The 27,933-nt window shown below is 35.4% G+C and overlaps 4 protein-coding genes across 4 annotated transcripts; 1 reads left to right on the forward strand and 3 right to left on the reverse strand.

The window, feature by feature from the left end:
• The first annotated feature begins 2,471 nt into the window (after positions 1–2,471).
• Positions 2,472–3,458, forward strand: LOC130863100 (olfactory receptor 1102). The gene has a single exon (XM_057753023.1). The coding sequence runs from the start codon at positions 2,472–2,474 to the stop codon at positions 3,456–3,458; it is 987 nt and encodes a 328-aa protein (XP_057609006.1).
• A 7,760-nt stretch (positions 3,459–11,218) lies between these two features.
• Positions 11,219–12,166, reverse strand: LOC130870153 (olfactory receptor 8H1-like). The gene has a single exon (XM_057762745.1). The coding sequence runs from the start codon at positions 12,164–12,166 to the stop codon at positions 11,219–11,221; it is 948 nt and encodes a 315-aa protein (XP_057618728.1).
• A 6,530-nt stretch (positions 12,167–18,696) lies between these two features.
• On the reverse strand, positions 18,697–19,629 carry LOC130870484 (olfactory receptor 8I2-like). Its single transcript, XM_057763247.1, has one exon. It carries the CDS (start codon positions 19,627–19,629, stop codon positions 18,697–18,699), a length of 933 nt encoding a protein of 310 aa, XP_057619230.1.
• A 5,924-nt stretch (positions 19,630–25,553) lies between these two features.
• LOC130862488 (olfactory receptor 1052-like) lies at positions 25,554–26,492 on the reverse strand. Its single transcript, XM_057752090.1, has one exon. The coding sequence runs from the start codon at positions 26,490–26,492 to the stop codon at positions 25,554–25,556; it is 939 nt and encodes a 312-aa protein (XP_057608073.1).
• Positions 26,493–27,933: the final 1,441 nt, after the last annotated feature.

Here is a 27,933-nt window from a genome sequence, read left to right on the forward strand (position 1 = left end):
ATTAATAATTTCTCCTCTTTATATCAATCAACATGTCCGAGAGTACTTTATAGAGAGTCCCACCAATTAGTCACCTTTTAACTAAGGACACTTTAAAAAAAACACACACATAGTTTATATTTTCATGTATTTTTATTTACCTAACGCATACTGTTCTGTATTCACAAAAATATAAAATTCACATTTTTTAAACTATAGTGTTAAGAAGTATAAATTATTAAGAATAAATGCAATCTTCTTTAGAATGTTCTTTCAAAACACACACATGCATATACATACACAAATGCATGCACAAACACACACACCAATACATATATTTAATTGATATCATGTAAGTTCTTTTATTAATATAAACATTCAGGGATTGGAGAGATGTGTTCATTTTTAAGATTGCTTACTGATATTACAGAGTTCAATTCATAATCCTAACACAAGTTAACTCACAACCAGCTCCAACAGATCCAACTCTGGGACCCTGGTTGCCAGATCACATCCGCTCAAAGATGTGTGTGTGTGTGTGTGTACATGTGCATATTTATTTAAAAATTATTTATATATGACTATGTATAATGCATGAGTTGTCTTAATTTTCCATGAAATTAGAATTTTGTTTACATTTTAAAGTTAAGAGCTCTGACAATCTATGAGAAATAATTAGTGCTTTATTTCTTCATTCATAATTCTACACTTATAAATCTATTGATTACATGCATTAGAAAAGTTAGTAGAAAAATATTCTACAAAAGAAGTTCTTTTAGAAGCCAGGAATAAATTTCAATTGCTTTTTTAACTCTCTTCTTTTCCTTTTGAAGCCTCTGTGTGACAAAATACAGTATGTGTAGTATTAAATTTAATAGTATATATTTGGAATGAATAGTAGATAGTTTTTCTGGTAAATAAATGTAGGTGAGTATGTCTTGCTAAAAGAAAAATTCTGAACATTTCATCATTGTTCTTTTTGACTTTCCTTTTTCAGAATTGGTGTTACCAAATTTGGTATCACAGAATGTGGCTAAAGTAGTCAAGTTCAGCTACCCATTCTAGAGAGCCAAACTAATAACAAAAGAAAGCTGGAAAAGGAAATGCATTCATTGTGGCCACACTGGGAAGAAGAACAAAGGGATGCTGTGACCCCTCCTTCCAACCTTCCTCAGAGTCCTGCATAACTTGAACAGAGAGCCAGAAGTACAGTCATGTCTAAGTGGTCCCCATAAGCTATGGTTATATCACTGTTAGAACTGTAGGCTCATCCTACTGTGACAGGTTGTTGGCGATGTAAGAGATTGATTTCATGGTAACAGGTTCTCTCTTTAGCTGGTACATTTTCCTTTTCCAAGAACCAGTTCTTTGAAGTCTCTTGTTTTACTAGATTGATAGATTGAGAAACACAAACATCTCTTTAGAATAACTTCTTTCTACCAGGAAAATCGTACTAGGAACTGAATCTGGGCTCCTGATTGTTGGCTAAACATTCTACCACTGATCTGCATTGTCATTCTTCATTTGAAAATCTTGTTGGAAATGATGTGTGATTTAATATCTTCATTCCAACATCAGACATATTCTCTTCAGAGAAGAGTGATTAACATTTCACTAGCAACAAGTTTGTGCCATATATTTTGGTTTTCTTACCTCAAGAACAAATTACTATGTGTGAATAAATTCTCTTGGTATTTATTGAGTAAATGATTATTCATAGGGTTTCAGAAACCCATCAAAGCCATATTTTTTTTCACGATGTGGCTGTGAATTAATTTTTAACACAAGTATTTCAAGGACTTTTCACTAATAATAATTAGCATATGAACCAATAAATCTGACATTAGTATTAATTTGAAAGCCAGGATAAATTGTGATAACAACAACAACAACAATTTAAAGCAAGGAACTTTCAAAGAACATTCATTCTCTGTCTGTCACTGAGCCTCCTGTGCTAACGGGGAGGAATAAGTGTAAGAAAACAAAAGTGCAGATGCTTCAGTGAGAAAAGTGGCACAAACTACAGAAATGAGAATACATACTACTTCACTTCTAGTTAACTGAGAATAGTTACTAAATGATTCTCATTTTATTTTGTAAGTTAATCTCAACTCATTTTTATGATATAAAGGTGATTACCTTTCAAAAATGAGAATATTATGAAAATTCCCTCTATCGATCATATATGGTTATACCGAGGCTCTCTGAATTTTAATAAAATACAATGCTGAAGGTGTTTGTATGCTGGAGGCAATTGGAATTCACAAAATTGCACTGGCTATTTTTTAACCTGATAAATTTATTCAATAAGAGAAAAATCACCTTCCTTCAATTTATTTAAGCAAAGGAATGCATCTACTCAGACTCATTGTATTTAATAACTGTCTCAATTAAGACAAATGACATTTCAAAATATGACCATGAGTGCATGATTTTTTTTTCACTTAAAATTTACAGGGTGTTGTTTTTAGAATCTGCAAGTAAAACCAGAAATGACAAGGACTCCATCAGATAAGAATGCAGAAAAAATTCAGATGAACAATGTGACTGAAATTACAGTGTTTATACTCCTGGGATTCACAGATGATTTTGACATGAAAATATTCTTATTTATATTATTTCTCGCAATATACCTTGTAACTTTGATTGGGAATCTGGGATTGGTTACATTGGTCATTGAGGATTCACGGCTCCATACCCCCATGTACTATTTTCTAACTGTTTTGTCATTTTTGGACGCTTGCTTTTCTACAGTACTGACTCCCAAAATGTTGGTAAATTTTTTTTCAAAAAATAAATCCATTTCACTTGTCGGATGTGCAACGCAGATGCTTCTTTTTGTTACCTTCGGAACCACAGAATGTTTCCTTTTGGCAGCAATGGCTTATGACCGCTACTTGGCAATCTACAACCCACTTCTGTATACAGTAAGGATGTCACCCAGGGTCTATGTGCCACTCATTATTGCTTCATATGCTGATGGAATTTTACATGCTACTATACACACAGTGGCTACTTTTAGCCTTTCTTTCTGTGGATCCAATGAGATTAGGCATGTCTTCTGTGATATTCCTCCATTGCTCACAATTTCTTGTTCTGACACTCACTTAAATCAACTTCTTCTCTTCTACTGTGCAGGCTCCATTGAACTAGTCACCATCTTTATTGTCCTAGTTTCCTATGGTTTTATTCTGTTTGCCATTCTGAAGATTAATTCAGCTGAAGGGAGGAGGAAAGTTTTTTCTACATGTGGGGCTCACCTAACAGGAGTGTCCATTTTCCATGGGACAATCCTCTTTATGTATGTGAGACCAAGTTCCAATTACACCCTCGAGCATGACATGGTAGTGTCAACAATATATACCATTGTCATTCCCATGCTAAATCCTATTATCTACAGCTTGAGAAACAAAGATGTAAAAGAGGCAATGAAAAAGTTGCTCAAGAGAAATTGCTTCATGAAAAAAAATATATTTTAAAAAATGAGTTGAGCAAACCTAAAGCTCACATTGACTTATATTTACATAATATATGAATGTCCTGTGCCTTTTATACCTAATATTATCCCAAAAAAGCATTAATTAAATTTGAATATAACATATAGGAATGCTAGCATATGATTTCTATATCTAACTATGTTTAAATTGAAATGTCAATTAATTATTGATATACTTAAGATCCTACTGATAGTCTTCAAATAACTCCACCTTTGCTGTATATGTCAGAAATTATTTACATTAGGGATATTTGGTTTGCAATTTCTCATATTGATTATTGAAACACAACATTAGCTTAATTTCTTTTGCTTTTTTCTTCCTAAGAAATGTTTGCTGCACTGGCATGATATTTCCTTGTATTCCTCAAACTCACCATGTGTACATTGTATTGTGCTATTGATTTTAAATTGTAGGTTTGTTCCTATAAAGTCTTTTCCTTTAACTCTTCAATCATAGAGATAGAATAGATACTCTAAAACATAACTGATACTATTTAGGGATGTTATTGAGATTTCTCTTTATATGGTATACAAATAAAGAATAAATGAAAGTAATAACCTTAAATTGACTTCTTTTATTTTTTGGTTTTTTAAGACAGGGTTTTTTAATTGGTTTCTGTAGAACGAATTGGCATTTGTTTATCTGTACAGTTGTAGTACATTAATGAACAATATTTCCTCTTATGCTCAAAGTTCTTGCTCAGTTCCCAATTCTATCTTTTACTGTATGCATAAGAAATAATTGTGCTTTTGTTACAATTCCACAAAGCCGATTCATACTCAATAAAAAGCCCCATGATATGGAGAAAATATTCACTTAAATTCAAGAATACACCTGTCATATTTATTTTGCTTTATTTATTTTTATTCCAAATTGGTTTACATAATGAATTATTTTTTAAATTTACTTTCTTATTCATTTTACATACCAATCACCGTTTCCCCTCCTCCCTTCCTCCTGCTTCTACCATTCCTCCCCCATACCACCACCATCCACTTTTCATAAAGGTTACAGTCTCACATGGGAAGTCAAGATCTGGCATATTCAATTGAAGAAGGACCAAGCTTTACCTGCAGCATCAAGGCTGAGCAAGGCATTCCACCATATGGAATAGGTTTATAAAAAGTCTGTTCATGTACCAGATATAGATCATGGTCCCACTATAGGAGTCCCACAAACAGACTAAGCTACAAAACTGTGCCTGCCTGCAGAGGTTCTAGTTTGGTCCTATGGAGCTCCCCAGGTGTTGCCTAGATATATCCATAAGAAAGAGTAGGTTAGAATGAAGTGAGCATAGCAAAGGAAATGAAAGATTTGGGAAATGGCATGAGTTATCATTTGAAAGGACTGGATACCATTTCACTATATACCAGGAAATACTTTGATTGGTTTTCTCTTTTTCATTTCCTGCAACAAAAGTTTTAATGAGGCTGTAAAAGAAAATAAAACTTAGCATTTAATAATATCCTCCTAAGAAGTAGAAATTCGCACCTGAAATTAAGTTGTAGAAAACAAACTAGTATACGTCACCAATAATTTTCCAAAATGAAATGGTCTAATAGAGTTTCAGAACAAGTTTTAAGTAAAATCTACATTTAGTCCTCATTTCCAGCTACCCCATGCTAATGTATGGAAGTGAAACCATAAGAGTTTTAACAAATTCTAGAATAATCTTTGTTGGATCCACCGGGGTCACACAAAGATGGGGACTGACCACCAAAGTCTAATAAACCAGAAGCAAACTTTACTCTGGAAACCAGATCCCAGGAAAAAAAATTAAAAAATAAATAAAATGAAAAACCTCCGAATGGCATTTGATAACTTAAGGTACTGGTAACTCATTACTTCATTTGTTAAATTTCCTACTAAAATACAGACAGGTGTGCCTCTTTTACAGGCTTCATGGTCCAGGATTAATAGGTTTCAGATGTATCTTTAAATTCAGAGTTCTCAATTCCCTTTATTGCTGTCTAAAATGTTCCTGTTCCAGTTGTCTCACAGATACCTGCAGGTTTCTAAAACATGTTCTACTGCTTTATCAAAAAATCAGATCTGAAAAAAAAAAAAAAACTAACAGTCTCCAAAGCCTATTTTAACTCCACCCATTTTCAAGCATATTTTACAGGTCACCCCTGCTGTCTAGGCCAAGACCAACATACAAAGGGCCCTTCAGACAATGACAATAGTGTACCAGCTCCTAGGACTTCCCCATTGGTATCACCTCTCCTGGCTCAAAAGGACACCTACCAACTAAAATTTGGTTTTAAAAGGGCATACCTGTTCTTGTTCTCACTTATATACCCGAGCCTCTACTGTACAACCAGGACACTTCTCTGTCGCATTCTTTCTGGCAGTTAATGACCCTTCCCATTCATAGGGCCATTACTAACTATATATATACATTTTCCTAGCCACCTGCCTTCTTATCTCTCTCTAGGAACAGCTGCCTAAGGTCTCCAGGATGGAAGTAAACCATATGCTTCTCCAGAAACACCTCTTGCTGAGAGTGAATCCACCAAGTCCCAGATCTCTCTTCTCCCATGTTGTCCTATACCTGCAGGAAGTAGCCAGACTTGAGCCATTGTTACTTTATCCAAAAAGAGTCTGAAATGTTTGGTTGAAAGTATCACCCCAGTCTCCTGGCATCTATATATACAAAGAGTCTGGAATGCTTGTCTGGGGGTTCAAGCCCCCTCTCCTGTAGTGGCTACAGTCCAGATTCCACCTACAAGAAAGCCTGCCAAACAATGACTCTTCCCCAGGGAGGGTCAAGACCACTTCCACAGGCTATTTAAACTGTGCCCCAGAAAACAAACACGTGGTCTTCCTTTTCCCCCTCTGGTAGTCTCCCTAGTTCTCAGTCTCCCTCATCGTGTTTTCTCAGAGGGCCAGCCAGGAGTGATGGCATCCATTAAACTGGGCTTCATTTAATTTGGTTTGGTTTGGTCTGATTTGGATTATTCCAGTGGTAGAGAGGCTTACCAGGCCAAAGGAAAAAAAAAAAACTTAACAAAAGCAAGAGTCTATTTAATACAAGTTTGCAAACTCGATATCTCCGTGTGTCCTGTATTGGAATAATCGAAGAAACCTGAACTCAGTTAGAGTTGGGTTTTTATAGTAGTGAAGCTGGGGGTGAGGGATTTCTGTGGTTCAAGATCCCTGATTGGCTGACATTTGTCTAGGGCTGTCCTTGTGAATGTTTGCTGGAGGGTGATCCTATGTACAACTGTTGGAATGTTAAGCATTTCCTTTGGATGGTCTGTTCTTGGGTGATGCTCAGGTAATCTGTGATCCTTCCAAAAACCAGGTATTTTTCAGAGTAAACTACTGAAACTCAGGCCTCTCTTAAATTTATCATGGCCGAGTCCTGCACTAGCAGGTGATGATGGTTGGAAGTAAAGAACATCCTTTTGGAGGTCTGTTTCTATTCAGGTTATCATGGCTGGCTTGTACAGTCAGAAGCTGATGACTGGACATGCCTCTCAGCCAAGTGAAACCCAGATAAAACAGATATAGACAAGAGACAAACATTAAAATTTAGGAATTGAAATAAAAATTACAATGGAAACTCTCAGGGAAGGGACAAAGTCTCAAGAGAGGAAAGGGAGAGAAACATCCTTAGGAATAGGCAGGTAGGGAACTTTAGGTTGTACTTTCTGGAGTCTTTTTGATCTGTGAGAAGTGGATTTAAGTCTGAAGACTTTTTCTATGAAGTTTATATAAATTTTTTAACATTGTGAAAATATATTTTAGTCTTATTAACATCCCCCCTGTTTATAATCTGTACTGATATTTACATTGTAGAAATGGCAGTATATACTCTTGCCAGAAATGAATCTGGTTAAAAATATTAACATTTTTTTCTTTGTCCAGAAAACTGTGACAGATGTTTTCTGCACATTGAAAAGCATCTTTGAGGTCTATAGTTAGGAAACAGCCAAAGGGAATTTGAAATCTTGAGCTTGTGGCTATGATGATAGTGGTGGTACTCTGCCAGAGCTCGGTTAATAGCTTATCAGAATTCTGCCAATTAACGTTAAGACTATGAAATTTTGGTGTCTTAATTATAACAGCAGCATAATGAGAGAAATCTTAAACATGATTTTTTCTTTTAAACATCTCAAATCACTTTTTTTAAAGTCAACATTTAAGCTTTTTATCCTCAGACCTTCATAACTTGCACTTACACATCTCAAGTCACCTTCTTGTTCCTGGAAGCATTTTTATTTATGTACCTTAAGTCACTTTCTTTGTGCACTTTCTTAGACCCTCAAATTCTATTAGATCCTTGGCAGACACAGATGGATCTCTGTGAGTCCGAGTAGAGTCTGGTCTATAAGAGCTAATTCTAGGGCAGGCTCAAAACCGATAGAGAAATCCTGTTGTGAAAAACAATAAACAAACAACAAAAACAGCAAAACTAACCTACATCTTAAATTTTGAATCATAAAACATTTTTTATTTATTTTAGCAGTAAATACAGGTGGCTGACTACTGAGAACAATCACTGTCACTGTAATTTTCTTTAAAGGAGTGGTAAGATGTTATACTGAAATCTGTTTTGTGAATTTCTCCCTCTCTCTCTCTCTCTCTCTCTCTCTCTCTCTCTCTCTCTCTCTCTCTCTCTCTCTCTGAGTCTGATAACAAGCTGAACTGTGTCTAGACTTTTTATTGGCTCTAAGAGAGTGAGACCTGTGACCTAAATCTTACAGGGAGCTGAGAAGACAGCTGAAGCCTTTTTTGCTGCTTTTAAGCTGACAAAGCTATTAGTCATCTCTTAGTTCTGAGAGGAATAAATTTTATCTGAGTTATTGATTTAAAAATTGACAGAGATTTACTTGCTGGCTGCCTAGACAGCGACTCCAGGGTCCTTCATGGTCATTGACAGCAGGTGATAGGACAACTTCTGGCTTCTGGCTGGCAGAGGTCCCAGAAGATCCCATAGGCTTCTGTGGAGTAAGGACCAGTGGGAGGACAAGCCTACCATTTGCCTTGGGCAACTCAAGGCAGTCAATTTCCCAGTGTCCTGTTTTCTCCACCATCTGAAGAGAGTCTTTGCAGTAGATGGAGTGAAAGGTGGGTTTTCTCAGTGGCTAGGGATGCCACTTTTGTGCAAGTTTTGAGTAGATCTTCTTCTGTGCCCATCTGTCTTCTCTGGAGGAAACAGAGGAGCTGTCTGGAGCTGGCATACCTCTATTATAAAAGCTTTTTAGTAAAATAGAACTCAAGTCTTAAAAAAAAAGAGAATAAGGCAGTTTGCTATGACTTAGTATGTTACAGCAGAGCACATCTTTCAAATGTTTCCTATGCACACATATTAGAGTCATCTTGCAAGAAGGTTTATTTTATTTAAGTCGGTGTATGGACTGTGTTTGTATATGTGTGTATGTGTGTTTGTGTGTATGCATATAAACATATACATGGCCACATGAAGGCCTGAAGTAGACATCATGCTTATGATGCAAGGATTCCATCCCCTAACCATAAATTTGCAACAATTTAGGTCAAAGGGGTTATAAGAATCTTGATTGTTATCCGTTCACTATTACTCATAGATATGAAGTTTCAGTGACAAAATATTCTCAAATATTAAACCTTTCAATGAAGAAAGACATTCTATAACAGCCTAGAAAAAAAAGAAAGAAATTTGTAACTGTTGTATATATATAGACATATATTTGTAAGTAACAAAGTAGAACATGCACAAAATTGCTAAGAATTACAAAACCATTGTTCCTTTTTTTATTGATTTTTAATATTTTCCACATTGTTTGCAAAATTAACATAAACAATTTCTTGCAGTTTAATTATGCTTATCAATATTTTTTCAATTCAAAATGAGAACTAAAAATGTCTTTTCTTTTCATTTTGCTTATTTATGCATTTTTCTATTAAAATAATTGTAATAAATTTGGGAGACACAAGACAATATTCCTCAACAAATGCAATGAACATTGAAAATATTACATGATTGTAAGTTCTGTAATGACAATGTGATGTTTCATGATTATTATCTTAAATCTCCTAAGCCTATCACCTACTCAGATGAAATTAAAGTTATTCTTGATTTTGTACAATAAAAGAAATAGTCTCTTAAATTTTATATTTATTCTTTTTTTTGTCTTAAATATTTTTTTTTATTCTTTTTTACTTAAAATTTCCAACTGCTCCCCGTTTCCCATTTCCCTCCCCCTCCTCCCACATATTGCCCCCTCCCCCCAATCCCCTCCCCCTATCCCCACTCCACTTCTCCTCCCCCTAGTCCACTCCCCCTCCCTCTCGATACTGAAGAGCAGTCCAAATTCCCTGCTCTACATGAAGACCAAGGTCCTCCCACTTCTATCTAGGTCCAGGAAGGTGAGCATCCAAACAGGCTCCGCTCCCACAAAGCCAGTTCATGTATTAGGATCGAAACCTAGTGCCATTGTCCTTGGCTTCTCATCAGCCTTCATTGTCCGCCTTGTTCAGAGAGTCCAGTTTCAACCCATGCTTATTCAGTCCCAGTCCAGCTGGCCTTGGAGAGCTCCCAATAGATCAGTTCCACTGTCACAGTGGGTGGGTGCACCCCTCGTGGTCCTGATTTCCTTGCTCATGTTCTCCCTCCTTCTGCTCCTCATTTGGACCTTAAGAGCTCAGACGGTTGATCCAAATTGGGTCTCTGTCTCTCTCTCGATCCATCGCCAGATGAAAGTTCCTGTGCCATTCTCCTTGGCCTCTCGTCAGCTCTCATTGTCCACCACATTAAGAGAGTCCGGTTTTATCCCATGTTTTTTTCAGTAGCAGTCCAGCTGGCCTTGGTGAGCTCCAAATAGATCGGCCCCCCTGTCTCAGTGGTTGGGTGCACCCCTCATGGTCCTGACTTCCTTGTTCATGTTCTCTCTCCTTCTGCTCCTCATTATAACCTTGGGAGCTCAGTCCGGTGCTCCAGTGTGGGTCTCTGTCTCTATCTCCATCCATTGCTAGATGAAGGTTCTATGGCGATATGCAAGATATTCATCAGTATGATTATAGGATAGGTTCATTTCAGGTTCCCTATCCTCAGGTGCCCCAATGAACATATTTATTCTTAATTGTCTGTGTGTGTCTGTGCATCTGTGTGTGTGTGTGTGTGTGTATGTAGCTGAGGGCACTTGAGATCAGGAGATCATAAAAGGGCATTGGAATTATAACAGGTTGGATTGTAAGCCACCAGATGTAGATGCTTTTTATCATAGCAACACATGTTCCTAAAGACTGAGCCTCCTGTCTGAAAGGAAATAAGTCTTAAACTATTAGCACCCTAATAATCAAAACTAAAACATGCTGAATCTAGAGTGCAAAACACACAATCCTTGATCCAAAACAGGAGTACTTAGCCATTCTGTGAATTCCTTCTTGAGATTAAAAATCAAATGCTTTATTTTCATTACACAAAAGTTATAGCTTCATAATTATGTAAAAATCACAGGATATACAAAATTTCACATAAAATAATTTTTAAAAATGAAGAACATTGTTCCTAATTTTTTAATCAGTTGTCTTTAAAACACACATATTTATACCACAGATTTACCGTATATTTCACTTTACTATAATGTAGATTTCAAAAACAATTCCTTAATAACATATAGCATAAAGTTGTATTACATAAGAAAAACACCACAAAAATTTAAATAAAACATTCAATAAGTTTTCCACAAAGACCAAATAAAGATATAACAGGAAAAATAGAAAGAGAAGAGTCTAAATATAAGTATCAACTGTTATCTTATCTCCCTGGGGTCCTCCTTCTTCTTGATAACTCTACTGACAGCACTTTTCACTTCTTTGTTTCTGAGACTGTAGATGAGTGGTTTCAGCATGGGGATCACAATGGTGTAGAAAACAGAAGCCACTTGATCCTTTCCCAAGGAGTAGGACTTCTTTGGTTTTAAATAAGTAAAGATGGTGGTGCTATAAAATATGGTGACTGCCAGAAGATGAGAGGCACAAGTGGAGAAGGCTTTTCGCTTTCCTGAAGTAGAACTGATTTTCAATATGGCAGAGAGAATGGATGTATAAGACATTGATATGGTGAGAAGAGACACCATTAGAGTTGAGCTAGAGACAATGATTATTATCATTTCAATGGCATGGGTGTCATTGCAGGACAGGGCTAGTATTGCAGGTGTGTCACAGAAAAAGTGATTGATGGCATGAGAGCCACAGAAACTCAACCTGCTTAGACAGAGCATGTTGACAGATGAATCAAAAACTCCAATCATGTAGGAACAAGTAAGGAGGGCATGGCAACGTTTTTTAGACATAATAACTGGGTAGTGTAGAGGGTTGCATATAGCTATATACCGGTCATAAGCCATGGAGGAAAGAAGAAAACACTCAGCACCAGCAAACATGACGAAAAAGTACAACTGAATAAAACAACCCATAAAGGAAATGTTCTTTACGGAAGTCAGTAAGTTCTCTAATGTTTTAGGTGTGATGACAGTTGAGTAACTGAGATCAAGAAATGATAGATGGGAAAGGAAGAAATACATTGGAGTGTGAAGCTGGGCATCTAGATGAATGATACATATCATGCCTGTGTTCCCCAGGACAGTGACCAAGTATATTAGGAGAAACAGCACAAAGAGTGCCAGTTGGGTCTCCTTGGAACTCATCAATCCTGTGAGGACGAAGTCAGGTTCATCTGTGTGATTCCAGGTGTTCATGGTGAACGATCCTAAACTGATGAGAAATCAAAAGTGATGTTAGTAATAGCTGTGTTTGGATTAATATCCTCTTAATCAAGAATCTGTGCTTGAAAAGACAAAGCAGCCCAAGGCAGAAGGTCAACTTGATCTAAAACAGGTGGCCTCTGATATTTTCACCATTTGTAGGGGCCTGAAATCACAGTCTTTCAAGATTACTTAGGTTTAAATAATTCTTGCCAATAAAAATGAAGGAAAACAAGGATGGTGTGTCTACTTAAAAGTTCCGAGAATAAGCCGGGCGTTGGTGGCGCACGCCTTTACTCCCAGCACTCTGGAGGCAGAGGCAGGCGGATATCTGTGAGTTCGAGGCCAGCCTGGTCTACAAAGGGAGTTCCAGGACAGGCTCCAAAGCTACAGAGAAACCCTGTCTCGAAAAACAAAAACAAACAAACAAAAAAAAAAAGTTCCTAGAATATAACAGGACCTTTGTGTACACACAAGTTGTAAAGTGCGTGTGTTGAAGTAGGGGTAGAACATTAGCATTATACTTTACAAGGTGAAGAAGATAAAAGAAATCATTCCTTGTCACAAACACAAGTTTTTCAGTGTATGATAGAAAACACCAACATTTAATATTTATTTTGAGCTTGAAATGATAGAAGATGGCATTTCACTTCATCATCTCTGTTCTACTTCCTTTTACTTAAAATTTGAACTTAAAGTTGAAATACAATTGAAATGGTACAACATATAACTGTTCACCTAGTGAATTTATACATCTTTTCTCTTTTTTATGCTCTTTCTTTTCAGTTACCTCATAACTATGAGGGGAAACAGTTTTCACATTATAAAGTCAAAAAATATGAGGTCTTAAAAGAAAATCAATCACAAAGGATTATTTCATTCTCTAGACATTTAAGGTAGGACATATTATTTGTTTGTCAATGTGGTATATTAAAGTTTCCAATGTTACTTTATGCTTATGAGTGTTTTGCCTGAATGTAGGTTTATGCACCATGTTAGTACAGTGTGTGGGGAAGGGAGAGAAGGATGTCAGAACCTCTGGAACTGTAGTTACTGTTAGTTATGATCTGCTAGGTGGGTACTCTGAATTAAACTCAAGTTATCGAGAAGAACAACCAGTGTTCTTAACAACCGATCTATCACTTTATATCTTTAATTAAAATCTTAATAATTACTTTTATGGAGCTAAAGCTAATAGTTTGAATTAAGCATTTTGAAGTATAAATATGATATATCCCAAAATTAGAGGAAAGTTTTTGTTCACAGTGCTATCCTTGCTGATCAGTTTTAATATTCATGTGTATGTGACACCACAAATATTATAGTTACCTACATGTTTCATTTTTTAAAAATGGAGCTAGGAAAAGTTGCTTCAAGGAAGAACAATTAAAGCACTGTGATTCTTCCCAGGTTCTTAACCAAGTACTTTATATCATTTTAAAGAAATCATAATCAGGCTAATCAATAATAACTAATCAATAATAGTGGGTAACATTTATAGCATATAATTTAGCTCCCCTTTATTCACAAAACCATTGAACATATTATATATAAATTTCAATTTTCATTTACATTATTGTGGTAAATTAGAATTATAGATATTATAATACTTGATCAATCTAAACCTAATAAACTATACTTCAATACATTTATATTGAGTGCAAACCCTAACTTTGACAACACTACATTTTTATTTTGCAAATACCAACACTGTACATTATATGATCTAAATAAAATGTTCTAGAAACATCTAAACTTGAGGATACTTATTGTGAGTGAAGGATTGTCAGGATATGTCTTCCTCAACTATAGTTGAGAAATGTTTCAACATTAAAATTTTCTAGTGTATAAATTATAAAAGCTTTTAAATGCCTTGTACTTTTCCATAACATAATGTTTGTTTTTCTTGGGTTGGTTATTTTTAGATTTTTGTGCATTTATTTTTTATTAAAAATTTTCAATGAAAACAACCTACATGAAATTTTGTTTTATTCTGGGCAAATGAAATTTTTAATTAGAAACTGGTCTCCAAGATATGTCAAATACTTAAACTCACAATAGAGTAATGGATTGCCTCTCATCCTGTTGTGACAAAGCACCTCATATAACCAACACGGAGGATCATTCAACAGGAGACTGTCCTTAGGGAACAATTTCCAGGGGAATGTGCTTGGCACACTTTCCATGTCAAAAGTTCAAGGGCAAATGAGCAATGGTTTGTTCTCTCAGAATCTCTATTATGAACTTCACTCTCACTTGGTCTTCTGTCCTCATCAAAAAGTTAACTGACATAATAGAGTTTTTACATTGCATAATAATTAAATAAGGTCCTTTTTTAGGGTGAGATGAAATGTTCTAGAAATAATTATTTTAAACTTCATGTAAAAATAAATATAATTCTTTATTGTGAGGATTTAAAAGCATATTTTTTTCTCATAAGAGTAGACACATTAATCAGAAAAAACTAAAGTACAACATATTTCTCAAAAGTAAGTAATTCAAAGTCAAATTTATTCTTGATATTTTTCTAACATAATTTTAATTTGTCTCAATTATTTTCTCTTTGTGGGTACATAATACTAATGGAGCACACATTTATATATTTACTCAATTTTTTTTTGTTTTGTTTTTTGAAACAGAGTCTCTCTGTTTAACAGTCCTCCTGGCTGTCCTGGCATCTACTTTGTTGATCATGCTGGGTTAGAACTCACAAAAATCTACCAGCCTCTGTTTACCAAGTGCTGGGATTAAAGATGTATACCACCACCGCCTGGCTATTTACTTAATTTTATTATACTAGAATCAATATTATAACCTCAGTTTATATTTAAAATTACAAAAAGAAAGTTAGTAAATGTTGTAAAGAGTTTTTGAATAGTACACAGCATTTGTGTATACAAGGTATGTGATATATACATTTATTTATATAGTAGGGAGCAGTTTTACAGTATTTATAGAGTAATATTTATTTAGTAATTTATTTGTGCTTAGTAATATTTATATAACAATCAATATAGTAAGGAGGAAGCAACTCAGGTCAACTAGCATTGTCTTATACTTTCATCATTTCAATATGTCCACAAATTGCATTTAAATTTTTGCAATTTGGTAAGTTTTTTGATAGAAATGTAAAGTACAAATAATGGTGCTCTGAACATAATTGAACAAATGCTTTTGTAGTATGATTAAAAATATTTTGAATATATTCCCAAAAGTGGAATTGCTGGATCATGAGGTAGGTTGATTCCCAGTTTTCTGAGAAACCGCCACACTGATTTCCAAAGTAGTTACACAAGTTTGCATTCCTCCCAGCAATGGATGATTGTTACTCTTGCTCCACAACCTCTCCAGCATAAGCTATCATTAGTGTTATTGATTTTAGCCACTCTGACAGGTGTAAGATGGTATCTCAAAGTTGTTGTGATTTGCATTTCCCTGATAGCTTAGAAAGAAAAACATGTTCTTAAGTATTTTTTTGGCCATTTGAAATTCTTCTATTGAGAATTCTGTTTAATTCAGTAACCGGGAAACAACCTAGTTGCCCCTCAACTGAAGAATGGATAAAGAAAGTGTGGCACATCTACACATTAGAGTACTACTCAGCAGTAAAAAATAATGACATCTTGAATTTTGCATGCAAATGGACGGAATTAGAAAACATCAACCTGAGTGAGTTAACCCAGACCCACCAAAAAAACAAATATGGTATGTACTCACTTGTAATTGGATACTAGTCATAAACAAAGGGCAACGAGCCTATAGTTCACGATCCTAGAGAAACTAAGTAATAAGGTGAACCCAAAGAAAAACATATATAGACCAACATGGAAATAAGAATTAGGCAATAAAGCCGGGCAATGGTGGCGCACGCCTTTAATCCCAGCACTCGGGAGGCAGAGGCAGGCGGATCTATGTGAGTTCGAGACCAGCCTGGTCTACAGAGCTAGTTCCAGGACAGGCTCCAAAGCCACAGAGAAACCCTGTCTCGAAAAACCAAAAAAAAAAAAAAAAAAAGAATTAGGCAATAATTTGGGAGCAGGGGGACAGGGGCTAGAAGGAAGGGGAGAAGGGTGGTTGAGGAGAACTTGAGGGAGTGGGATAGTTGAGATGGAGGAAGGACAGATATGAGAGCAAGGAAAGAGATATTTTGATTGAGGGAACCATTATGGAGTTAGCAAGAAACCTGGCACTAGAAAAATGCCCAAGAACCTACAGGGATGACCCCAGCTAAGACCCTAAGCAATAGAGGAGAGGGTGTCTGAACTGACCTTAACCTGTAGTCAGACTGATGATTATCTTAAATATCACCATAGAACCTTCGTCCAACAACAGATGGGAACAGAGGCAATGACCTATATCGGAGCACTGGACTGAGCTCCCAAGATCCAACTGAAGAGTGGACGGAGTGAGATTATGAGCAAGGAATTCAAAACCATGAGGGGGTCATCCACTGAGAGAGTTTGCTTGAGCCAATGAAAGCTCACCAACTCCCAACTGGATTGGGAGTGAATGAGCATGGGAACAATCAAGCCCCTCTGAAGGGGGTTGACAGCTGGGGCAGACTGAGGGGCCACTGATAGTGACACTAGGATGTGTCTCTATTGCATGAACCGGCTTCATGGGATCCTATTTTTTGGGGTGTAAACTTTGCTCAACCTAGATGTAGTATGGAGGGCTTTGGACTTTCCACAAGGCAGGGTGCATGGCACTTTCTTAGGGTTGGAGGGTTTGGGGGGAGGGTATGTGGAGGGAAAGGGAGGGGACTGGGAGAAGGGGAGTAGTGGGAATTTGGATTGGTATTTTTTAAGTAATAATAAAAACGAAAGAAAGGAAAAAAAGAAAGGTAAAATACAGCAATGACTCTAAATATACATGATCAGAAGAATTTTACTCAATTTCTTTTCATTGACAGATTTGTTTCCTCTGTAAGGCCTGAAATATTTTCTTGAATTAAAGTAAATTAAAAGTTATTACTTTCTATATTATATATAAAAATATACTTTAAAGATGGTGAAAAATGCAAGCTTCAAGAATAGCTATGCCTAACAGCAACATCACTAAGATATTCCACATCTAACACACTGAGTGGAAAAGTAGTATTGTTTTAAAGTTTGATACAACATATTTTCAACTGAGTGTCTTTTCTCACTGTTCAACAACTAGAAAAAATATAATATCCTAGTGGTGTGGCACACAGTGTAAATATTGTAATCTTCATCATCTAGTATGGGAAAGAGTAAGAGATCTGGAGTAGTAAAGCAAAAGACGTGACTGAATAATAGAAATAGACAAACTTGTGAAAGTCAGCACTGCAGGGCATAGAAGTAAAAGAAAAATGGAATACAAATGGGTGGAAAGTGCCTAAAGTAGCTAAATATCTTAAAAGACCATATAAGGATATTTAAATATAATTTTGGCAGCTAAAACATGTTACTCTCATGAAGAGAAATAAAACAACTATGTCTTTCACTCCTGGGTACAGACAGGTGGTATAATGTCAATCACAAGAAGCAGAGTAATAGACATAAACATTTATTAATATGAATTAATATTAATATTGAAATTACTTGCATAATAATGCAATAATACACATGAATACCAACACGTATTTTTATAAGAATGAACATTAATTCTCTTTATGAGATACTTATTTGAAATATAATATTGCAATAACTACAAAAGAGATATCTATAATTTAGATCATAAGCATAGCATATAATTTTTTGGTCACACAATCCCTCATTATATTCCTTCACAAAGGAAGAACAAATTGAAGCTACAATGGCAGAAGGAATATATTTATATAGAGTTTTGCTAGATGCAGTGCATCAGTAAAGTATTTTAAGACTATCCTAGAAATGCAATTTTAACACAATTAAACAATGTTATAGAGCTCTATAATAATGCCAAATAAATATAAAAATAAATATAGGTAGAATTTTACTAAATGTACATCACTCTGCACAATAACAAATTCGAAAGGTTGCAATTCAACTGAGCATAAGTCTGTGACTGAGGCACAAGAATGTTTTACAGATAAATGAAGAAAAACTATAACTGTAATGTTCAAATGACTCAAAATTCTGTTCCTCAAGGACACAGCATCCATATGGTAGCTCACAATCATCTGTATCTCCATTGCCGGGAGATGGGATGTACTCCTCTGGCCTCCATGTGCACCAGGAACATACATGGTGGTGCACTTATACTCAAATAGGCAAAACACTCACATATAAAATAATCTATACAAAAGAAGGTTTATGCCTTAGTGTGATAGTGTGTTTACTGAAATATGTCTTTTAATCGCCTCATATATTTTTATTACATGAATAATTATGAGTTAAATGACCTTCTGATGTATTTGGTATATCCCATGAACAAATAAAATAATGACCAATATCACAAATTATAAGACTAATCCCTCAGTAAACTAATGTTATCTTTTAAAGTCACTCTACAATTTCCATTGAAGTAACTATTTCAAATGGCCCAGATCTTTTATTATTTGCAATGCGCATGTTTTGTCATAGAAAAAGTTTCCTGTGGATGACTCTCAAGAGAGCATTTTTCACATCTTTGTTCCTCAAACTGTAGATCAGTGGATTTAGCATTGGAATGACAATAGTGTAGAACACAGAAGCCACCTGTGCCTGGGTGAGTGATGATGTGTTATCAGGTTGCAAATAGGTGAAAATCAAGGAACCGTAGAAGACAGTGACTCCTGTGAGGTGGGAGGCACAGGTAGAAAAGGCCTTCCACCTGCCAGCGGCTGACTGGATCCTCAGTATGGCTAAGATGATGATGAGGTAAGTGGAAGCGATTATGAGGAGAGAACTGAGGAGTGTGAAACCAGCTAAAACAAAGATCACCATTTCTGTGCTGAAGGCATCTACACAGGACAGGGCTAAAAGAGCTGTGGTGTCACAGAAGAAATGATTGATGTAGGAATCACAGAACGGCAAACTGCTTATCACACAGATGGAGATCAGGGAATTTGTGAATCCAATCACATATGGTATCAGCCCCAGCCAGTTACACACCTTCTGGGACATGATCACAGAATATAGCAAGGGATTGCAGATTGCTACATAGCGAGCATAGGCCATGGAACCCAGAAGGAAACACTCACTGCACACCAAACCAACAAAGAAGTACATTTGAACAAAGCAGCCTACAAAGGAAATTGATTTCTGTGCGGACTGGAAATCGACTAGTGACTTTGGTGTTACCGTAGAAGAATAAAATATGTCAATGAATGCTAAATTGCTGAGGAAAAAGTACATAGGCGTGTGAAGCTGAGAGTCAATCCTTATTAACAGGATTAGCCCAATATTGCCCAAGACGGTGAAGAGATAGATGAAGAGGAAAATTAAGAACAAACTGACTTGCAATTCTGGATGATCTGAAAATCCACTGAATATGAAGAGTGTCACTTCTGTGAAATTATTCTCTGCCATTTTTGATAACTCAACTATTGATTTACCTTGAATGAACATTTAAATGAAAATTTAAAGAAACATTCAAGACAGAAGGTCCTAGAATCAGTGTTATCTTCGCCTCCAGCATTGAGATCAAAATGAATAGGTAGTAAATGTTGAAAGATGTTATGGTTTTTGTTATTTTTAATGTATTTTAATTCATTATTTGTGTGTGTATGTGCGTGTACCTAAATGCAGATATCTGTAAAGTCCAGAAGGAAATGTTGGAAATGTGTGAGTTGAAGAGCTGTCTAATATGGGTGACATTCACCAGGCTCCTCTGAAGGAACAGAAGGTGCTCTTAGCCGGGCGTGGTGGCGCACGCCTTTAATCCCAGCACTTGTGAAGCAGATGCAGGCGGATCTCTGTGAGTTTGAGACCAGCCTGGTCTACAAGAGCTAGTTCCAGGACAGGCTCCAAAGCCACAGAGAAACCCTGTCTCGAAAAACAAAAACAAAAAAAAAAAAAAAAAAGAAGGTGCTCTTACCCTCTGAGCTCCATCTCTAGCCTTTGACTTATTTTAAAGCAAACGGAAAATGTTAATGGATATCCAAATGAAGGTTTATGTAGAGGTTTGAATGTTTTAATGCCTCATACACATAATAGTTATAAAATACTCCTGCTAAATTTACTGTTTTCTATAAAACTTTATCACCGGGACAAAATTTTACCACTAGCGATTTATTTATTGGAATCAATCATTCAATAGATTTATTTATTACAGTCTTAGCCTACTTTTAAAAAGAAACTGTAATTCATGTACTTAATTATAATTTAACTTTTGGTTAATAAATTTTTAACATTTAGCTTACAACTTATGGACAAAATGAGCACACCTAATATTGTCTCAGACTCAGTACATTTCAGATAGCTTTCATTATGGAAAACTATAAACATCCAGCCCACATTTCATTTTCGTAAAAAATTTGTTCATGCTTCTGTATTTTCTGTCACTTATTTTTCCTGTTGATGATTTCAGAAGTGGCAGACTAGAATGTATAACATAGTTCCAATTCTTTCACCTGAGAATGTTGAGAGCATGACTGTATCCAGTTTACATTTACACATGACATCATGAAGTAACAAGTTCTTTGTTCGTGAGTAGTTCCCAAAACAGTGATGAAAAATCTGAAAAAAAAAATTAAACCAAAACATTGTAAGATGATCTCACGCAAACAGGAGAAGCTTCTTTTTCAATTCACTGACAAATAAATAAGTAAAAGTGAAAGTCGTTTACCCAGTTAACGCCGATTTGTTTTTATATTTAACACACCATGCCAAAGGGTCTTGATTCCTATTATGCCTACCTAATCATTTAATAATGCGCCTCCTTATCACAAGTGTTCCTATGTATTTATTTGCTTATTTAGTGTGAAGTTTTACAATGGCAGCATGTTTCTTGTCTGTCACTAAAATAACTTTCTTATACCTACTGAAACATGCAAATTTGTAAAAGGAAAAAGCAATCTAAGTGTGAAAAGAATAGGCATAATATAGCTATATCTACAGATATACTTGCCCAAGAATCTCATGGAAAGATTATGAAGCTTACATACACTTGCCCAAGAAATCTATTTCTATTTCTGCACCCGTTCATTTACTTTTAGATCCATTACTTTTACCTCTTTGGCTGTCTCCGTTCCAGGACTCATCAATGCAGTTCTTTGGATCTGTGATTACTGGTCTTCATGTGATTATTTCACGTGAAGTTATTTTCATCAATTGTGAGCCCTTACACATGCCATGATATTTATAACTGCTAGTGCCTTTGATAATATAATATTTCTAATTGTTATATTTATTTACCTTTCCCTGATGAAGTAGAAATTAAAGCTAAATTAACTGTCATTTACTTTATATGTCTTCCAGCAAATTAAAAGTTTTTAGTTTTCCTTAAACCTTTATTCATATTCAAAATGTTTTATTGGAAGCATATTTCTAAAAAAGGCTGTACAACAAAGGATGGCCTGCAGCAATCTGTGCTATGGAGACTTCTTATATATGGACCTTTTCAGATGCTTAAGCTCACATACATAATAAAGGAGCTTTCAATTTGCCACATTTGATCTCTTGAGGCTTATGTTTTAATTGTACTCTAAGGTCTGAACCTAAATTGAAGAAAATATGTTCAGTGGAGACATTATTACAACACTAGATTTTGGTGTCACTCATTTGTGGCATGTAAAAGTCAGGGCTGAGCGACACTGAAATGTCACAACTCTGCACTTTTTTTTAACAATATGTTAATTATACTCAGAAATTAACCTTTTTGTTAACTTAAGGATTTTTATATGGAAACTAGGCTGATAAAGATTATTTAATTATTTAGAAAACATGAATATAGACTTGTTTCGATAGGTATGCGTTAACTTTGGGAGTATGCCTTATCCTCTCTGATCCATGTTGTGCATGATTGTCCTATGACAACATAGACAAATACCTTGCTTTTTTATGAAAATAACACTTGATGATATATCATAGATGAAGATTTAGCACAATGTTGTTACTAACACAGATATTTAATGACTATCCACTTCAACCCTTTATCTGATTTGTTTGTGAAATATTTTACACACACACATATGTATAAATATTTATTATACAGTTTTCTCCAAGTGTGATATTTATGATCAGGAAAATCACAGTTTCCGTCAATTATAAAAGAGCAATGCAAAGATTTAATAATAATTTACTTTTAAGCTATATAACCAAGCATAGTATTCTAAGACTCGAAGTTATGACTTTCTTCTGCATATGACTATGAGTGAGTGGGGAAGATTTTGATCTTACTGGTATTGCTCCAAGTAGTTTCCTTAAAACCACAAATGTATTATCACATACAGAATGCCACATTGCACAGAGCTCAAAACTTAATTCTTAATTTTCTTACTAAACAATATATCCTCATATCTTTGCATAGTATTAATATCCCAATATTTAAAAACTGTTACAAGTATTCCTTTCATAAATGGCTACTTAAACATTTTTTTTAAAATTATTATTCTCTCCTATAATACATCCCAACCATAGTTTCTTCTTCTTCCATTCCTATAACCTATAATGTTTTGGGAACTATATATACTAATGCATTTAGGAATATATACACACATATAACAAAATTTTAAAAATTATGAATTTGAAGCAGAGCAAGGTGGAGTATAAGGGAGAGTTTTGAGGGAGGGGATGTATCAAGGTTTATTTTAGAGATAAGCCCATTAAGCCTCTTAGGATTCAGAAAGATTTACTATGCCAGGTGAAAACTGGCTGAGGAATGGGATCTGAGGGGTAGAAAGAACTGACTGATTCCAGCACATTCCTCGTAGGTGTTTCTGTATTTCTTTGGAGAAGGAGAGGAAGAAAGGAAGAAGTGAAGAAATAGGGGCTTTTCTCCACAAAACTCTCAGTTTATAAAGGCATACAGACAAGTTAGCATTTCCACAGAAGGTAACATTTTTCTCAAGAATGCATTTGCACAAAGACACAGAAAACCAGTGGATCTGACAAGGAGGCACCTTATATCCCAGAGAGGGTGTGGCTGTGAAGCTTCCCAAGGGCTGGGAGCACAGCCTTGGTATCCATGGTTACCTATGGGCTTGATGTATTAGTGTCTGGCTGGTTGAGCCAAAGGGAATCTCTTTTGGGGATTTTCCTTTTGACTCCAGCAGGGTGCCCAAGTGACAATTTTTTTTCTCTGCTGCTAGTTTTAGTGACTCAGGCTTTTTTCTTGTATAAACAGTTAATTTCCTGGGTTATGATCTTATGTTAACTGAAACCAAGATGAAGGGTAAATACAGAATATTAGTAATTTGTTAAGTTAGAACAGAAGAGCAGTAGATTACACCTTCCTGAGTTTGCTATTAGAGCAAATATACTCCCTCCTGTTTGGGGCTTCTTCCTTATCAGTGAGTACTGTCCATACTCCCTCCTGTCAATATTCCCTCCTGTTTAGGGCTTCTTCCTTATCAGTGAGTACTGTTCCTCCATGTGAAGTGTCCAAACTCCCGTGGATTAGTTCAATAGATCTGTCAATTGTTAATTTACTGCATAATACTTGTGGGCTCACCACATAAATGGAAGGGGGATAAAGTAATTATGTTATGATTTAAACAACAAAAGAAACAATTTAAAAGAAGATGAAAAGTTATTCTATATCGCCGATTTCTTCAATAAAGAAATACTAAATACCTTTTATATGATGGAGATTTTCTTATAAATACAGGGATAATAGAGTTGAACAAGATGAAGTAATTTTTATCACAATAATAAGTATCCAGAAATGAAGATAGAGGTGGAAAACCTTGCACCTCCTCTAATGTTCAAGGAACATCAGATAAAATAGAATAAAAAGACAACAAGAGTAGGAAGACAGGGAAGAGTATTACAGATTACTTTCTACTGGATATGACATAGTGCTGCAATCATGCACACAGAGAAGAAGCGTCAATCTGTGCAAAAATAGCACAAAATAGTTAGACAAGAAGAAATTTGGGAGAAGTTGAGAACAGTTGTAGGATTTTTTGCAATAGAGTTAGTAATAGTGGTAGCCAATAAGTGAAAGTAATTAGAAAATGCATAAGATTACAATGAAGTCTATGCCTACCTACATTGAACTGTTAAAGGTAAAAGGGGGGGAATCTATTGTTTACTAAATATTGAAATTTCGATTGTTCTAAATGATTGATGGCATACAAATATAAAATAAGTGCTATTTATTAATGTTAACTGGAAGAAGGCTTATTTATAAGCATAAAACACTGAGCCTCTGATTTTCATCTGTCAGACTTTGTGATGTTTGACCTGTGTTCTGTGCTCACATCCTCTGACTGGAGTTGTTTCATCTGTAAGATTCTCTAGCCATGAGGAACTCTAATAAAGAATATAAATACAGGTTACTTCTGCAATCAGTTCTTCTCAATTATGAATTTTTATATGATTTTTATTCTCCTCTTCAACTCTGTTCTTGAAGAAAAGTGACAATCCTATTTTAAAATAGCCAGTGCTGGAAAATGGAGTCCATCAATTATAGAGAATATTAGATTTTTCAGAACATCATTTGAGAATGAAATGTAGATACCAGTGACAGGAAATTACTGAAGAGAGGATTTCTGAGATCCTTCAAGGGGAAAACAACCTGTTTGACTGTTCTTGGCTGTATTAAAGGCCGAGTTTGTGAGAACAGGAATGGTGCTAATCCATTCTTTGTGGCATCTTCACTTAATGAAGGAGAGAAACTACCATGAGACCTTTCCATGTGGGGCTTTATTGTTGTTAGAGAACAAGAAAGACAAGCTCAAGTCTTGAATAAAACAAACACATTCATCCAATCGGCTTCTAGTGATGTACTAAATGTCATTTTTTTTCACATACAAATTCCCTCTTCTGTCTTCCCTTCCACCATTAAACTAGGTGTACAGATTTGTCTATAGCTGTGGACAAAGTGGATCTTTTATGTGTTTGAAATTAATGCAGAAATACATCTTCGTCTATGTCCCATCAGTAACCCTAGTGCAGTTCTTGGAGCTACTCACATATGTCTCCAAGGAACTTACAATCACCAGGGGCTGGGAAAAGCTGAGGAAGAAAGGGTTCCTGTGTTATTAGGAAAAGGCAATCTGCAATCTTGTTATATTATATACAATAGGGTAATGTATATAATAATCATACATATGACATGTGTGCCATGTACATATGTAATAAGAAAAACATGAGTAGTTAATGCTAATAAAAGCATTAAATATTAAATTATTAAATATTAAAGGACTACCATGAACGCGTATTTGGAAAAAAAAAAACTGCCTTCAAAATTACTGACTTGCCCCTACTTGAAACCCTGTGGGAACTTAACGACATCTTAGTCTATAGAATCAAGAAGTGTGTCTTAAACATCTGTCTGGAAATCCACATCACTGAGAAAACACTTTTCTTTTAATCATTCTTCTCATAGCTTCTTTGGCCTCTCTGTTTCTCATGCTATATATCAAGAGATTTAGTACTGGCAGCAAAAGTGTATAAAACATAGATATGATCTTTTCTATATCCCGTGGGAAGCTTGAGCTGGTTCCCATGTAAGTAGATATTACTGTTCCATAGAAGAGCATCACTACAGTTAGGTGGGAGGCACATGTAGATAAAGCCTTATAACTTCCCCTGGCAGAATTTATTTTCAGGACAGTAATAAGAATCCCTAGATAGGAGCTAATTACTATCAAAAATGTAATTACAGATGTAGACCCAGAAAGAACAATGAATAAAATCTCACTGTGGCGGGTATCAGAGCAGGAGAGCTGAAAGAGCAATGGAATATCACAGAAATAGTGATCAATGGCATTGGGCCCACAGAAAGTTAGCTTGAAAAGGCTCCTCAACTGGGTGAGTGAGTTGGCACAGCCTAGCAGGTAAGAGGCAGACACCAGATAGATGCAAAATGTGGGGGTCATGAGACCTCTGTAGTGAAGCGGACTGCAGATAGCAAGATACCTATCATAGGCCATTGCAGCCAGGAGGAAGCATTCTGCAGTCAGAAACAGGTTGACAAAGGAATACTGTAGGAGGCAGCCATGGTACGAAATCGTTTTTTGACCTAACAAGTAGTTTATCAGCATTTTGGGAAGAAAGACTGATGAATAGCAGAAATCCAAGAAAGCCAAATGGCTAAGGAAAAAATACTTGGGGGAATGAAGCTGGGCAGTCGCTAAAATTATTAAGATAATCCACAAGTTGCCTGCAACAGTAGTGACATAGAGTAAGAAGAACAGCACAGAGAGTACAGTATTCAGTGCAGGATCGTCCGTCAGTCCTAGGAGGATAAATTCGGTCGTCACACTCAAATTTCTGTCAGCCATTGATATGATTCTCTTATGGGAAATCTGCAAAGAACCAGAGAAAAAAATAGATGACCAGAGGGCACAGTTCATAATCATGAAATAATCCTATTGACATCTTTTAAGAATGTCAAAATATTCATCATCAGCTATAATAATCCAAATTAAATTAAAATTAGCTGAATGTGAAGCTAGCTTTTAAAAACATTAACTTGACTCTCATAAAGGAATTGAAATTAGCATTATGTTTCATATGAAGGAAGACATAGAGAAAGTGCAATACTCTTTGGAAGACACAGTCAGCATCAGGTCTTTAACTTTTTTTCCTAGTAGAGAGTTCAGTCGATGGGTTATGGGTAACAGAATATTCTAAATTTCCAGAATGAGAAAGATAAGCTTTACCTCCCAAGGGTTAATAACTACTGTGGATGAATAAAAAAGCAATCAAAAGTTTTATCAACATTAACCATGTAGGTTAGGAGATCTAAAAATTGTTCTCTATCACATAAGTTAAAAAGAAAAATAAAATATGGGTGTATTAAATATAATGTGCATACATACATATTTCATAAATATAAGTAAGCATATACAATAACATCTAATTAATATAAAGTGAATAATAGAGGAAAATGAGACTGGAGCCTTTTCATTTATTATGAAAATAGATACTATCATAATGAGATGAATTTCCTTCAATTAACTTTGTTCCATCTTATACAATAGTAGAGTTTGAGACAGTAAATAGCCCTTCTCAGACTTTTTGCAGTGTTCATTCTTCGGTGTGGATTAGCCAAAGTCAGACATTTCTCACAATGTTTTGACTATTTTCTTTTGTCTTTTAATCCCTGAAGTCTCAAGGAGACAGATCTATTTTAGAAAGAATTTATATTCCTCTTACCCGTTTGATGACCTATAGATCTCACTTTTAATTCACAAGAGTTACAAAAGTGCATTAATTTGACTTCAAAAAATAAAATCAAATAAATAATGTCATTTGTTGATTTGTAACATATTTAGTAACTGAGAAACTGATGCTTATAGGAGGGTTTTAATGTACAAGTGTTCAGAATATATAATATTCTGGGGCACAAGAGTTTTCAGTAAGAAAATTTAGAGAATATATCACATAAATATGATGGAAAATGTCATTTTAACTGAAAATTAATAAATATGATTTTTCACAATTGTTGTAACTTAATACCTGAGAGACATTTCTTATAAATTAAATGTAGGGGCTCAAATTCTCTCCAGCTATTTAAAACAAGGCAAATATTGCAAATTAGCATTGACTTTCCATGCTTCATTGATGCTCCAAATTAAATGATGGTTTGTTTTCTATTAGAGGACTCAGATTTTTGTAATGAAGTAGATCTACCTACAAACTTGTCTCAATTGGAAGTTGTTCATTTAATCTAGAAACATCTGGAATAATTGTCTCATCTAACATAAGGTGCCAAAATAT

The sequence above is a fragment of the Chionomys nivalis genome, chromosome 2, assembly GCF_950005125.1.
Source record: "Chionomys nivalis chromosome 2, mChiNiv1.1, whole genome shotgun sequence".
NCBI classification, from domain to species: domain Eukaryota; kingdom Metazoa; phylum Chordata; class Mammalia; order Rodentia; family Cricetidae; genus Chionomys; species Chionomys nivalis.

Coding starts and splice junctions, on each gene's coding strand:
- LOC130870484 (XM_057763247.1), bottom strand. CDS start 19,629: ATGGCAGAGAATAATTTCACAGAAGTGACACTCTTCATATTCAGTGGA.
- LOC130863100 (XM_057753023.1), top strand. CDS start 2,472: ATGACAAGGACTCCATCAGATAAGAATGCAGAAAAAATTCAGATGAAC.
- LOC130870153 (XM_057762745.1), bottom strand. CDS start 12,166: ATGAACACCTGGAATCACACAGATGAACCTGACTTCGTCCTCACAGGA.
- LOC130862488 (XM_057752090.1), bottom strand. CDS start 26,492: ATGGCTGACAGAAATTTGAGTGTGACGACCGAATTTATCCTCCTAGGA.